The sequence below is a fragment of the Urocampus carinirostris genome, chromosome 12 (genome assembly GCF_059441175.1).
Source record: "Urocampus carinirostris isolate Australia breed hairy pipefish chromosome 12, RoL_Ucar_1.0, whole genome shotgun sequence".
NCBI classification, from domain to species: Eukaryota; Metazoa; Chordata; class Actinopteri; order Syngnathiformes; family Syngnathidae; genus Urocampus; species Urocampus carinirostris.
In genome coordinates, this window is record NC_142360.1 from 4,580,780 (window position 1) to 4,596,157 (window position 15,378).

The 15,378-nt window shown below is 41.5% G+C and overlaps 1 protein-coding gene across 1 annotated transcript in view; it reads right to left on the reverse strand.

The window, feature by feature from the left end:
* Nucleotides 1–1,125: 1,125 nt before the first annotated feature.
* The window catches only part of cilp2 (cartilage intermediate layer protein 2), a 32,650-nt gene continuing 18,397 nt past the window's right edge, over nt 1,126–15,378 (reverse strand). The window contains exons 7-10 of the mRNA XM_088349406.1: nt 13,946–14,054; nt 10,947–11,104; nt 6,933–9,344; nt 1,126–4,301 (exon numbers count right to left, since the gene is read on the reverse strand). Of these exons, the coding sequence (XP_088205532.1) occupies nt 6,943–9,344; nt 10,947–11,104; nt 13,946–14,054 (2,669 nt within the window). The 3' untranslated portion in view covers nt 1,126–4,301; nt 6,933–6,942. The remainder of the gene's footprint in view (nt 4,302–6,932; nt 9,345–10,946; nt 11,105–13,945; nt 14,055–15,378) is intronic.

Here is a 15,378-nt window from a genome sequence, read left to right on the forward strand (position 1 = left end):
TCTTTGGTGGAATATTCAAACATAAATGCTGCAATATCTAAGGCTGCCCTTCAGAAATGTTCTAATCACCTGTGGTAGGTAACACCAGAAACGGTTACACACGCTTTGTTTTACCATCAAGTCAGTGCATCAATGAAACAACTCACGGTGGCTGCAATGAAAAAGAACGAGGTGTGGCGCTGATTCAGGAATACTGTGGTCATATCACAAAAGATGAAACTTATCTGCAGCAAATTGCTGAAAAACACCTCAAAACTTTTTTCTGACAGCCGACTCTAGTAAAGGACTGAGTTTTTCTCATTGTTTGTATTATGTACCTAAGCCATCATTATTTTGGGAGTGTAAACGGCTTAATAGGCGCTAATCCAAATTTATGTAGTGATTGAGCTGCTTGTAAATATCAATTTACATGACTAAAACCTCTGCTGTGTAGTTTTTGGTGGAAGTGGAACATTTTTGTGGGGTAAGATAAAAGAATACATGAAAAAAATATATATTGGTCATATACTGTAAGCTCCACCCTAATTTACACGTTAAAAAGTGTCACCATGCAAGCACTATTGCGGGTACAGCGAGCAATATTATCACTTGGATGTACTGGGGCAAATGTCCAAGGGTGTGGGACAACGACATTACCCAACTTATATTTTGACAAAGCTTTTCCAGCGTATCTGATTGCATTTAAAAGGGAAAAAATGCTAGCTTGACAAAATCATGAGGCAGCAATCAATGTTCTGATATTAAATCTGGCTTAAACTACTTGGATTGATGGAATGCGTAGAATTCCAGTTTACTCACATTCCTGTTCTCAAAGCTAACATTGTTTCCCCAGTCCAAAAAACTGAAGACAACCCAAGATTTGTCATGCTAACATTTTACAACCCCGCTCTAAGAGAGAATGTTATTACGATAGACGTAACAACATTTTCTTTCCACACACGATAAATCTTGCTTTGTGTGCTTTGTCTGTTGGAGCGGGGCTCAATCTGGCATCAAAGACTGCGAATGTTTTGCCTTTTAAGTGTCTCTTTATCAGGGTTGGGTAGGGTTACTTTAACTTGATTACTTTCAATTACTTTTGGATTACTCCAATACCAAATACCCTTATGAAAGACAAAAGAAACTAAATATAAATAAAATTACTAAATTTTGTGCAGGCTTGGGAAGTAACGGAATACATGGAACGGCAAAAATGATGTTGGCAAGCTGTTTGGATTTATTTTCATTTTGTTTCTGTCACATTTTATGTTTGTTTTGCCGGTGATCAAAGAGATCAAAGCCAGGAGAGAAAGCTTACCACATGTTGTGAGTCATAATTTTATTAATATTTACTTTATTTTGTCTTTTATTAGCCTATTTGGTATTGGAGTAATCCAAAAGTAATTGAAAGTAATCAAGTTAAAGTAACCCTACTCAACCCTGCTCTTAATGTTTCGCGTAACAGTCGGAGCGGTATTCTTTACTTTCCCATGCAAGGCCTTGGCAGGGCTATGATTTTTGTTGTCGCTCACACTCCCCCATATTCCCTCCCGCACGTGCAACCACTTGTCGTCAACTCTTTTTGCGACAGGCTGCCAAGATCCCAATTACTGTACTTCTCTTTCCACCTTGACCAAACATTTTCTTCATCACTGCTCCTCCTTTCAACGGATGTCCGTGAAGCTTTTCCACAGATGTATGACGTCATAATGACCTGACTGATCGTTGCCGCATCTCCTGGATTCGATTTTCGGCCACCTTGCAGGTCGGATGTTACATCTGTTGTGGGTTGACGTTTGTTTTCAGTCCAGCTTGTACTCCGACTGGTATGTTTGTGATTTTAGCAAGATTTTTAAGTGACACTAACATAATCTAAGGACAATTTGAACTATTCAACCCACATTGCTAACCAAAACCAAGACCCCCAGGATACAAGGTAATTTTCCTCTGAAATCGCAAGGTAAATTGTGATATGGTGGGGGATAAAAACTACTATGGCAGTTACTGTAGCTAATAATTTTCCGTAGCCCTGGAACACCAGGTAGAAACATTTAAATAAGAAGATAATATATAGTAAGTACTACTTATATGCAAATGATTAAATAACATTACAAATAAATATACATGTGGAAAAAAAAGGAAATGTAATTTAACCTTTAATGTGGTACAGTGGTGTTAGTAGGTGAATGCAGAGGGTAGATTCAAATTGAAACAGATTTTGTACTTGTGAGGATGACTCTTAGAATACTTGCTTTAATCGCTTGGTAATTATAGTCATATTCCTTAGAGAGGGTATTGATTTCTTCGTAATTCTTTATAATCGTAAGCTTCTTCGCCATGACTGTCATGTTTTTCCTTCTCCCTTTAGCACCAATTCAAGTGTTGGGACAATAGCTAATAAATACAGTACAGAAAATACAGTATAGTATCGCACTAACTCGCAAAGTTTTTACCAAGCACTCGAGATTCTCAACTGAACCAACAGATAGAAAGACATTGTGGGAGGTACTCCAGCCTATAGGATATCTGCATTTTTCATGCTGCCGTGATGCAAACCAATAGCACACAAGCGGTGTATATGATGATATCGACCAAAGAAAACAGGCATCTTAGAAATGTAATTTGTCATACGCATAAACTACGCAACATATGAATTTTGCATGATTTTGGGCATTCAAAATAATTATTTGTTGATACTGTATCGTGAGGAAAACACCATAACGGGGGGTAAAAAAAAACCCATCTTATTCCACATCCTAATGTGAAAATAGCATAAGGTAGTGGCCCCTTAACCCTGGGTTCTACTGTACCAATTAGATTTGTATCTTCAGCATCGTGTCACCGGTTATACATAAAACTAACACATTTTCAATACTTCCAACTGTATTTTATTGAAGTGAACATCTCCTCTTAGAAGGCAAAATCCCATTATGATGCTAATTGTCTTATTTCAGATTGCTTTTAATTACTTTTTTGTCTCCAAAATTGACTTTTAATGAACGTCTGGGTTATATTTCCGTAATGGCTCCCCAAGGAACTTACAGTTTATTTCCTAATTAACTGCACAAGTGTGTTTATGTCTCAGCCTGTCCTGGGCTCCCCATGGACCACCGCCGCCCGTGGCTGCTTTTTGGATTAGTTCAGCATGGAGAGGTTATCTTACTGTCGGGGCTGCAAGTACTGAAGTTATAACAAGAATTAAAATTACGCTTAATATTCTGTTGGGTTTCCGGAGCAGACTCGACTCTGTTGAATTATTCTTGGCGTTTGTAAAAATCATAGTGAATGTTATGTATAATATACATTTATATGATATATATATATGCATGAAAAGGAAAATTTGTATTTACTTTTGGCATGACATGATCTGAGCTGGTGCAATGGAGTTTTGGGGTGGATGCAGAGGGAGGACGGCAGATTCAAATGAGAGCTTATTTTGAAACTTCTATTTGTGAGGATTGGCATGCCCATCAAAGATTTTCTTGCTATTACCCACCTCCTTATGTTTCTGTAATTGATTGGTTTTGGCCATGTTCCTTAGCAAGACTTATCAATATCACGTGTCTTCATGTTTCATGTCAATCTCAAGCTTTGTTTCTATGGTTATCATGTTTTTGCTTCTCCCTACTGCATCCCTGCAAGTCTAAATGTCGTCAAAACAGTGGTAGTCAGAAAATGATTGCTCAAAAAATGTCGCCGTTGAACACAACTGTTGAATTTAGTTGTTAACCGAAACAGAAACACCCGCTTAAATATGACCGCGGATTCCTAAGCTGTAAATAGTTTCTCTCCAATGACCCTTACGTTTGACTCTTCCCTTCGTTCCGCAATGTGTTTTTACTATTTGGAAAACCTGGGACATGATTGACCCTATTTCCAGACATGGTAATACCTGGAAACCTTTTTCTCAAGGGATCAAGAATTTTAGTTTAAAACGAAAGGGGCTAAGTGTCCGGCGTCGTTCATTTGTAAAGTAAAATAAAAAGAAAGAAAAAACAGCACCACCGGATACAACACATTCGATCCGTAAAATGTACATTCTCAAAAGTCAAATGTGACTTTTAAACATAAAGTGTGACCAGAGCTCTTGTAGATACATGCCAGCTGCTACCTTTCATAAAGCCACAAAATATTTCAGGAGTGATGAAGAAAAAAAAGAAAAAAAAAAAAACTGAGCAAACCTTTCAAGTCAATATATGATTATTGAATATGTTCAGCCAGGCTCAACATTTTGCTGTTTGTCCGAGTTTGGTGTTTTCCACAGTGGAGAGGAAGTTCCTTCAGCAGAATGCACGGTTTTACAAGATGGCCAGAGAGAAGATCTAAAATGACATAAGAGAAGAGTAGAATTTAGTGTTAATAATAATAAATGAAATGTTTAATGAAGGTATTGTTGGATACATTAATCAAAACATGACACAAAGAAAAAACTAATACTGAGAGTGAGCATGGCCAAATATGGTCACCTTACGCCCCCTCCCCTAAGAAAATTTGACAGATCTATTTCTGCCAACCTTGCTTAAAGGTTTGCACCGTATTTGCACTAATAACCCGGTCAGGCAAAAAATTCCAAATTTTTGGTATCCTGAAAGAAATAAAGTTTCCATGCAAGTTGCTGGTAGGTCTAGGCACCCGTAACTTATACCTGTGACCACGTAAACCATCAACACGACAGAACTCAAAAAATTGATCAAAAGGCACATCGATCATTCCATGTAGTACTTTGAACACAAAAATTAAATCAAATCGAATTCTGCGGAGCTCCAAAAAGTCCAAGTTCAGTCTTTGTAGTCTTTCCGGATATGACAAGTTGTGCATCCCAAGTATCCGCTTCGTATACCGACGTTGAACTCCTTCCAGTAGGTTAATGTCCTTGAGTAAGTAAGGGTTCCACACAACGCTATTATATTCTAACATAAACGCAAAACATTCGAACTAAGAATGCTGGGTTCTTGTTGTAAAAGTGTCTGTAAATGTTTGATGCTATGTTATAGGCTTTGTTGGTAATTTTGGCGATATGCGTGATAAACTTTAGGTTTGAAGTAAGAGTGACACCCAGATCCTTATGTTCAGTAACAACATGCAAATCATGATTATTAATGTTATACAGCGGAACAGAACCATGAAAAAACGACTGTGCTAAGCATTTATGAGATGGCAGTTGCAGTTGCCACTGTTCGGACCAAAGAAAAACTGATTTAATGTCATTTTGGAGAGAATCAATTGTTCCTGCAACCTGGGTTTTTGGTAAGAAAGCCGACAGTTTAGCATCATCGGCAAAAATTGAGATGTCACTACTTTGAATGGCCTCAGGTAGGTCGTTCACAAAAAACAGAGCTAGGGGATAAGGAGACTTGGCTTTATGACAATTTTAATCCATGACGTACAATAAGATGTTTTTAGACCATCTTTAAGGCCTGTTAACTACTATACCAGGGGTGTCAAACTCATTCGACCTGGTGGACCACACACTATAAAAACATTCTCATGGGGGCTGGACCAGAAAATTACGATAAAGAAAGAGAGAAAAGGAGCAGCAGAGAGTGAGAGGAGAGAAAGGGAAAGAAAAAGATAGAGAGAAGAAATAAACCAAGGAAAGAGTATCATAGAAATTAAGAGAGCAAAAGAATGAAAGCGAGCAAAATGTTAAAAGGAAGACAGAGAGATAGAAAGACAGAAAGGGAGAGAAAGAGAAGGAAAGGGAGAGAAATAAAGACAGAGAGTGAGAGAAATTAATTGAAAAGGGAACGAAAGAAAGCTAAAAAGAAAGAAACTTCAAAATAAAGAAAACTCAAAAGAAAGAGAAAGAAAATAGGAATCCAGCTCGAGTTGCATTGTGAGTGGCGTTTGGCTTTGGCATCATCCAGTGGAAGAGAAAGAATCCAGAGAGAAAGAAAGAAAAAAAGGAGAGAAAAGGATAGAGGGGAAGAAAGAGAAAGGGAGAAAATATAGCAAAAGAGAAAAAAGAAAAATCTTAAAAGAGAAAGCAAAAGAAAGCGAGTGAGAGAAAGAAATCCAGCTCTAGTTGCTTTGTGCATAACACTTGGCTTTGGCATCATCTAGTTGACATATTTAAAACTGCAGACAATTTTTTCTCTTGCACTTCTCACAGCGTAGTCTCTCGGGCCGGATTAAACCACTTGGTGGGCCTGATCCAGTCCGCGGGGCGCATGTTTGACACCCTTGTACTATACAAACACTTATTTCTCCTGCCCCCAAAACGTATTAGATTCTAACTTTTCGGTCTGTGCGTATGTAGGGTTACATCTCTTAAGATGCCTGTCTGCTATTGGTCGAAGTCATTTAAAATGCTTGTCTGGTATCGGTTTACGTCACGGCATTGTGAAAATGCTGATATGCTATTGGCTGAATTATCTCCCACAATGTGCTTCTAGTCGGTGATACAATACTGTATTTAAGTCATGCAGTGATGCTAAAGCGGAAGCAAAAACATGATAACTGTGGGAACTGACATTGCGATTATCAAGAAATTCGAAGGCACACAAATGGCTACCCTTGTTAAGTTGCATGGCTGTCACCAATTAACAATCGGGACTATTACCAAATACAGTAGTATTAAAGCAAGGACATTCTGGGGGCATGACAGTCCTCGCAAGTGGAGGTTTTAAGATCAGTTTTATTTTTAACCGGCAGTTGCATTCACCCAGTAACTCCACTGTAACAGCTCAAATCACGTTACATAATAATAATCACGTAAACACATTAAAGTAAATCAAATTTCATTTTTCCTTTAAATGCATATTTGATTTTAATGTGTTTTACTTAATATTTTGCTGCTTAAAGGTTTTCATCTGGGGCCCTGGGTTTAGTAACGCATCAGCTGATTACTCTAAGTTTCAATCCCCCTTCACCTCAGAATGGATTAATGGCCTATCCAAAGTTATACTGCATTTGGTATGACTCATTGGGAATACATTTTCAATCAGACGTACCTCTCCACTATCATTGGCGCACAACCGTCCTCCTCCTGCTTGTAGTGACAACCCTACGTCCCTGGGTCCTGCCCCGTTGCTCAGAGGGATAGGCCATCACTCGAGTGGATGACCTCTGCACCTGCATGCCTTCCATCTCTCTCATGTCCCTCGCCATTTGTGACAGGGTCTGTCCCGGGTTGGTCTGCAACCGCTGGAAGAGACTTTCCCTGTTGATTTTCCTCTCCGGGCAGCTGAATGTCAAAGCAACTCCCGAGTCGGACTTCATCTCTCTGGAGAAACCATCCGAGGTGCCATCAAAGCAGCGGCCAATGGCGATTTCTTTGGCCAACCTGGGGTTCTGGTCCGTGACTGTGTATATGCCATAATTATGTCCTAGAGGATCCACGGGGGCTAACATAGTGAAGGCATGAGAGTCGTTGTTTTGAGCAACTGGGGGATGTTTGATGAGATACTCTTGCAGGAGGCTGTTAGTGGCGACCCTGCGGCAGTTCCCTTGTGGAACGATGGAGATGAGGGACCGGTCCACTTCGGCTTGATCGAATAGCATGCCGCTGCATTTAAACTCCACGCAAGCTGCCGACGTGTTAGCCTCTCGCATGTCCCGGGTGCTGCGTATGTCTCTGATTCCGTAAAGTTCGCCTCTTGTCTGTGGGTGCGTTCCTCCGAAGTTTCTTGACCTGACCATCACTTCCTTTTGTCCATGGACCTTGACCTTGATAAAACATGCTCTGAACTCTTGAGGGTTTGGCCACCATGAGAGGTAGTCTCCGGTCCAGGTCGTCAGATCTGTCTCCTCAAAGGGTACAACGTTATACTCGTACTTGTCCTTCTCCACTCGGAAGAATCTAAAATGATTCGCGTCTACCGGAGCGTTTTCGCAGGCTATCAAATTCTGATACGGATATATGGGACCATTAGTTTCATCGAAATTATTTTGGTTGGGTTTCGCCAAATTGATTCTGAATGCTGTTTTCTTCAAAGCTGGATCTTCATGATCAGAACGCTGGTAGTCTATTTTATCAAGATACGGCTGAGACACACCGATGATGTTGGGATTCATCTTGGGGGATGAGGGTGCTGCCTCCAGTTCTTCACCACCCATCATTGCTGTGACGTACGCTGTGTAGGCATCAGGCCTCTGTGCGTCACAGAAGGCTGGCAAACAGGCCCCGTTGTGGCCGGTTATGACACTGTCGAAACGGCCCCACGCTCTCGGGTTGGAGGAATATCCGGGCTTGGGTTCCAGGTTGATCAAGCTGATCACAACGCCTTCCAACTGTTCCACAGGGAGGAACTTGTCACTCATGTAGGCACGGACCTTGACGTAGCAACGCCTGTTCTCAGGTACGTCCAAATTGAAGAGTCTCCGCTCTCTAATCTCCATGTTACCTATGAGAAAGGTGCGCTCTTCGCGCTTGCTCCGCCCATGCCCGCCTGTAGTCGTTGTACTTGTGAAGTCGCCTTCCTCCTCCCACACCCCCGTATCTGGATTTAAAGACCATAGTTTCATTTTCGGAAGATGCTCTTGCATTTTCACGTGTTGCGTATCAAGAAGAACCTGGACCGCTCCGGCCCCAAGCACCTCCTTGTTTCTGTCGTCGCGGAAGTCAACTGAGAACATGCCATAGGTCCTCAAAGGGAGCATATCGCCCTCGGGATCCACAAAATTAAGATCACCAGGAGTTGCGGAAGCTGTGGTGATATTTCTCGGGTCTATGAAAGTAACACTGGCTTTTACTGTGCCCTCATACAGATCGCCGTTGTCTTTGTGGAAGGAATTTGCTGGGATGACCAGCTGCCCGATCGGATCCTCCCCTGTCATTTCGCCCAAGTTAATAGCGTTTGTCTCCCCGGCATCAATATCGATTGGAGCCTGTTTCCTCATGACTTTTACATCATGGTAGATCGATCCACCCTTTTTGTCCAAAATAAACACTTTTGGTGTATCAATGAATTTTTCGGTGGGGTCGACAAAATTCACCACCAATCTCTCTGTGTCTGGAGCAACTTGAATGTTGAAACCTCCCTGGTACCCAGTGGTGCCAGCCCTCTCTTTACCGATGTAGATGTGACCGAATCGCAAGGGTTCACCGTTGTCCGCCGTGACCACTCGGCCTCGTACGAGCACAGTAGGCTGCACACACTTCTGACAGCTGCACTGAGATACAGCTCGGATCGGAAGGTGATAGCTACCACAGTCGATGGTGCGAGTTTCCATAGCTTGGACACCGCAACAGAACCCGGCGTCGTCTCTGCAGCGCATATCAAAGTCCAGAGAGCCAGCGCATTTTTTATGGGGGCAGCGGCCAGCGTTGTAAAAGTTGGAGTCGGTCCCGGGTTGGACGCAATCCAGCGGCAGTCGAATCAGATGAGACTCAGGAGTGGAGTTGCACGCCGGAGATCCTTTCTCTGCGGATTTGCGATAAACCAGAGTGAGTTATTTGGATATGACACATAAAAATGATGAATTGGAAACATTATATATTACTACTTGTTCTAAGCACTCGTATTAAAATCCTCGTACAAAAACAACTTCAGACAAATGTGTCTTGTGCATAACGGTGGCATAGGGCAGTCATCTTGGTATTATGAAATGTTTTTAAAATTAAAAAATGTTCTTGCTAATTATCAGACCCGTTCAAATTGGGAAGGAACTCCTTTCATTTTTACTAGTGCGGTTCTTAAAAATTGGTGGCCAAAACATGCATAATCAAAATGAAAGGATAGAGCAAGGTCACCAAATTTGAATCTCACTTTCTTGCCATTATAGTGCACTTGTAGAACATTAAGTTATTACATCCTCTTGTGGATTTCTGGAATTGACTGGCTATGTTTACACGCAGGCAATAATCAGATTGGAACAATAGTACTGTCAGTATTATGATTACCATTAAGGTCATAGTCTGACTTTTAGTATTCCAAATGCAATTACTTGTGCATATATCCGGTAAGCCGCTATCTTGTGCGCACAGTTTCCCTCTTCAGGGTATCTTAATGCCCCCAAAGCACTATGGGACCTGTAGTACCCAGATGAATGAAACACACAAACTTCGGCCTACTCTAAAAAAGCTTCATGTATTGGTTGATTTTCCCTGGACAGTCGCACACTATTTTTTTCCACAGGTGTACTCATCAATATCTAATTGATATCACAGTTTCATCCAACCGTATATAGTGTAATTCTATCCTTCTGGCAAGCCACTTACGGGCGCAACTTGCTAATAGACGGGATGCATTAACACGGATAATTGGCCTACTGTCTGCTTGTTAACAAAAGTCACTGTTGTGCGATGTCTACATCAATTGGAATTATTTTTTTTAATTCTTAATAGCAGTTGCCCAGGAGGTAGAGCGCTCGTCTTGGGATCAAGGGATCCCAGTTCGAATCCCGGCTCGTCCGTGTTACATGTCGAAGTGTCCTTGGGTAAGACACTGAACCCCTAATACACCCAATAAGCAGGTTAGCGCCTTACATGGCTGCAAGACCGCTATTGGGAAATGTGGAGCACATTGTAAAGCGCTTTGGGAAGTCATCAACTTGAAAAGTGCTATATATATGCAGATCATTTCATTTCAAGGGAATTTCGTTTTACTGCCGCCTTGGCCACATTTTTTTCATGTAGAAGTAGCACTGCATTTTAAATAGGTAATAATGAAAGGAAAGCTATTGAACTCAGCTAGACTGCGTGTCTGTTTTCCTTGTATCCCCAAATGAAATTGCCCGTTAAATGTTTTTGAACGTTTTACTTTCTTAACGCATGGACATGACTCACAGATGAAGTCTAAAGCTTTGGGTCATTTCCTCTTCAAACATAACATTCCGTCTCTAAAGACCTACTTTTGCTTGATCCTGTGAAGGATTTCAAATAAAACTGTGGAGTCAGACAGACTGTCACGTTAATAGTGCCGCTGTGCATTGACTAGAAAGGGAGTTGTATCGGTCGAATGCTGTTTTTGGACTGCTTTACGTGTCGGGAAAAGAGAGACTTGTGATGGTTATTCAAGACTTACCAATGACAGTGAGGGATGCAGGGGAAGACTTAATGCTGCCCGCAGGGCTGCTGGTTTTGCAATAATACTCTCCTGCCTGTTCTGGCTTCAGATCTTTCAGTACAAGTTCCTCTTGGTACATGTACGCCTTTTTATCCAGCAGGGTTCCATTATGGTACCTTATCAGACACAATCGGAAAGTTAATATTTGTTCAAACTCAATGCTAGGGGAAAAATAATGTATTCAGTTAGTAGTGTCATAATTAGTTTCTTCACGAATCTGTTTGTATCTGGAGCGGGCAAACTTTTTGCATTGAGTTAAAAGATTTGTCTGAGCCAGGAGGGAATGAAATGATTGGTTGAAATCTAATTTTTTTTGTATCTTCAAAGTCTCAACCTGATACCTTGGCAGTGTGCAAGGAAAAACAGAATTTATAATAATAGTGATAATACATTGTACTTCAAAGCGCTTTTCAGGACACCCGAGGTTGCTGTACATATAGTAACAAACAACAATAAAACCAGAATAAAACAAGCAAGTAATAAATAGCATATAAAAACACAGTAAAGTTAAAAGGGGGCGGTATGTAACGCAGATGATCAAAGAAAAGGCAAGTCTGAAGAGGTGAGTTTTGAGTCTATATTTTAAGGTGGAGATTTCCGGAGGTCAGGCGGCAATGAGTTCCATAGCTAGGGGGAGTGCCTGAGAGCTCTGCTCCCCATGGAGCTGAGTCGGACAGCGGGTATGGTGAGATTTATGCTATATATATATATATATATATATATATATATATATATATCTCTCATCTCATCTCATTAGCCGTACCGCTTATCCTCAGTAGGGTCGCGGGGGGGCTGGAGCCCATCCCAGCAATCATCGGGCAGTGGGCAGGGGACGCCCTGAACTGGTTGCCAGCCAATCGCAGGGCACACAGGGACAGACAACTCATTCGCTCATTCACACCTAGGGACAATTTGGACCGGCCAATTCACCTGAAATGCATGTCTTTGGAATGTGGGAGGAAACCGGAGTGCCCGGAGGAAACCCACGCAAGCACGGGGAGAACATACAAATATATATATATATATATATATATATATATATATTAATCCCTCAGTTATCGCGGTTAATGGGGACCAAAACCACCTGCGAAAAGGGAAAATCCGCGAAGTAGCGAGGTCCCACTGTATATATATGTATATATATATATATATATATATATATATATATATATATATATATATCAGTGGTTAGCGCGTGTGCGGCACAGTTCTAAGGTCTTGGGAACCTCCTGTGTGGGTTCAAATCCAGCTACTGGACTTCCTGTGCAGAGTTTGTATGTTCTCCCCGTGCTTGCGTGGGTTTCCTCCGGGCACTCCGGTTTCCTCCCACATTCCGAAAACATGCATTTCAGGTGGATTGGCCGGTCCAAATGGTCCCTAGGTGTAAATGAGCGAGCGAGTTGTCTGTCCCTGTCTGCCCTGCAATTGGCTGGCAACCAGTTCAGGGTGTCCCCTGCCCACTGCCCGATGATTGCTGGGATGGGCTCCAGAACCCCCGCGACCCTACTGAGGATAAGCGTTGCAGCCAATGAGATGAGATGAGATGATATATATATATATATATATATATATATATATATATACAATTACAGGTTGCATTTTATATTCATCTCATCTCATTAGCCATACCGCTTATCCTCAGTAGGGTCGCGGGGGGCTGGAGCCCATCCCAGCAATCATCGGGCAGTGGGCAGGGGACACCCTGAACTGGTTGCCAGCCAATCGCAGGGCACACTGGGACAGACAACTCATTCGCTCATTCACACCTAGTGACAATTTGGACCGGCCAATTCACCTGAAATGCATGTCTTTGGAATGTGGGAGGAAACCGGAGTGCCCGGAGGAAACCCACGCAAGCACGGGGAGAACATACAAACTCCGCACAGTAAGTCTGGAGCTGGATTCGAACCCACGACAGGTTCCCATGACATTAACTGTGCCGCACAAGTGATAACCACTGTGCCGCCGTGCTGCCCGCATTTTACATTGTTTTTATTAAAAGAACATCTCATCAAATTTGTTTTGAAAAACTCAAACTTAAAGTAATATATTCTGCCTCTTTAAGCATAACATTCTGTAATATACATTGAAAAATCTTTTTGGTTGAAACTTGATTTCAATGCTTTATTTATTTTATGTTTTTATCATTAACAGACTATTCTATCAAATTGCGTTGGAAACACACATAATATACAATTCCCCTTTTTTAAACGCTGAATTTGAAATGTATTTTAAAAAAATCCTAAAGTTCTTTTTGCATGCCATTTGATAAATGTTTGGATCATTAAAATATGAATCGCAAATTCATAAAAATATACGATAAAAAAAAATAACCCCAATATTTGTGCAATATTTGAAAGTACACAATACTGTACATATTCAATTATGAAAATGTATATTTTATGGAGAAAAGGTCACTTAAGAGACACTGGGGACAAAACCTTTTAGAAAATGTGTAGTACTCTTTTAAACCTTCCTTGCAGTGGACTGGATTAAAAGGCCTAGCGGGGCATTTGGCCCTCGGGCAGTACTTTTCCCACCACTGTTTTATACAAACTGGCAACCTTCGGCCAATCAGGCATCAATTCTTTGTATATTTCCAGGTTAAATTTGTAACTGGTCATGATCTTAAGACTGAAAGAACAAAATTGCATTGGTAGAACCGTAACTTAATCAAGTTTAATGAGTGGAATGCAATAATGGTAATAATATGTTGCCTGCAGGCTGTACTTTGCCTAGCCCTGGTCTAGATAGTAGTTTCTAAAACCATTTGCAATTGATTGTTTCCTCCATAAAGTATAAACCAAATCAAAAGAATTCAGTCACGGCTGTTCATAGTACTAAGCTGTAAAAGACGGTTATTATTTGGATAAGTGGATGACGTATCTGGCATCCAAACGAGACATACAAAGTGTCCTGTTTGGGGAAATTAGGCTTGGCAGAAGTATGAAACCCACCAGTAGTACTTGTCAGGCATCGGCGATCCGGTTGCCTTGCAGCACAGTAGCACGCGCCCACCCTCGTAGCGCACTTTGTCCTCGGGGTGCTTCACGATGTAAGGCTTCTCTGTAGGCAACAGAGACAAAAATATTGCAATTTAAACGTGTTTAATAATGATTGTTTTGAAGTGATTTGGATTTTTCCAAGCGCAGTATTACATAGTTTAGTATGGAAGCAGGATAAATATCGGCAGGAAAGTAAGTCTACAATTTGACATTTGATCATTATATTGCATTCAAATTCATTGTAGCTCACTTTGTCCCAAAGGAATATATTTATATCATTTATTTTTATGAGCAAAAATGATCAAAAAATAGTCGTCACTTAGGGCAGCACAGTGGAACAGTGGTTAGCACTTGTGCGGCACAGTTCTGAGGTCATGGGATCGAACCTTCCTGTGTGAAGTTTGCATGTTCTCTCCTGGCTTGCGTGGGTTTCCTCGGGAACTCCGGTTTCCTCCAACATTCCAAAAACAAGCATTTCAGCTAATTAGCCAGTCCAAATTGTCCCTAGGTATGAATGAGTGAGTGAATTGTCTGTCTCTGTGTGCCCTGCGACTGTCTAGCAACCAGTCCAGGGTGTCCCCTGCCTACTGCCCGAAGATGGTTTGGATGGGCTCCAGCTCTACCCCCGCGACCCTACTGAGGATAAGTAGTGCAGATAATGAATGGATGGATGGTCGTCACTCATGCTCTGTGTCCTGAAAATGATTGACAGTAAAATAAAATGTTGTGTAAAAATATAAAGTACAGTAATTCTTCAGGATTATTTATACTGTTTACTTTACTAGCTAAATGATAAATTACAACAAATTATACAAAAAAAACCTGAATTCTTAAAGTAAATTGACCAGTGTTTAGATTAATGCTACTATGGGTTTAGATAAACCCACCCATCCATCCATCCATTATCTACACCGCTCATCCTAATAGAGTCGCGGGGATGCTGGAGCCCATCTCAGCTATCTTCGGGCAGTGGGCAGGGGACACCCTGAACTGGTTGCCAGCTAGTCGAGGGCACCCAGAGACAGACAATTTACCCGCTCATTCACACCTAGGGACAATTTTGACCAGCCAATTAACCTGAAACGCATGTTTTTGGGGAGGAATGTGGGAGGAAACCCACACAGGCATGGGGAGAACATGTAAACTCCACACGGGGACGCTGTGGTAGCTGGACTTAGACCCTGAGCCTCTGCACCGTGGGGCTGCGCGCTAACCACTCATCCGCCGTGGCGCCCTAAACCCACAACAATAAGTGTTTATTTATTACTGAAGAGAATAAATACTTAACACAACAGATTGTTGGGGTTTTGGAGTAGCAATGATTAAGTGTGAAGACAAAAAGTGACACTTTAAAACATATCTGTCAACCTGTACGGTTTTGCCGT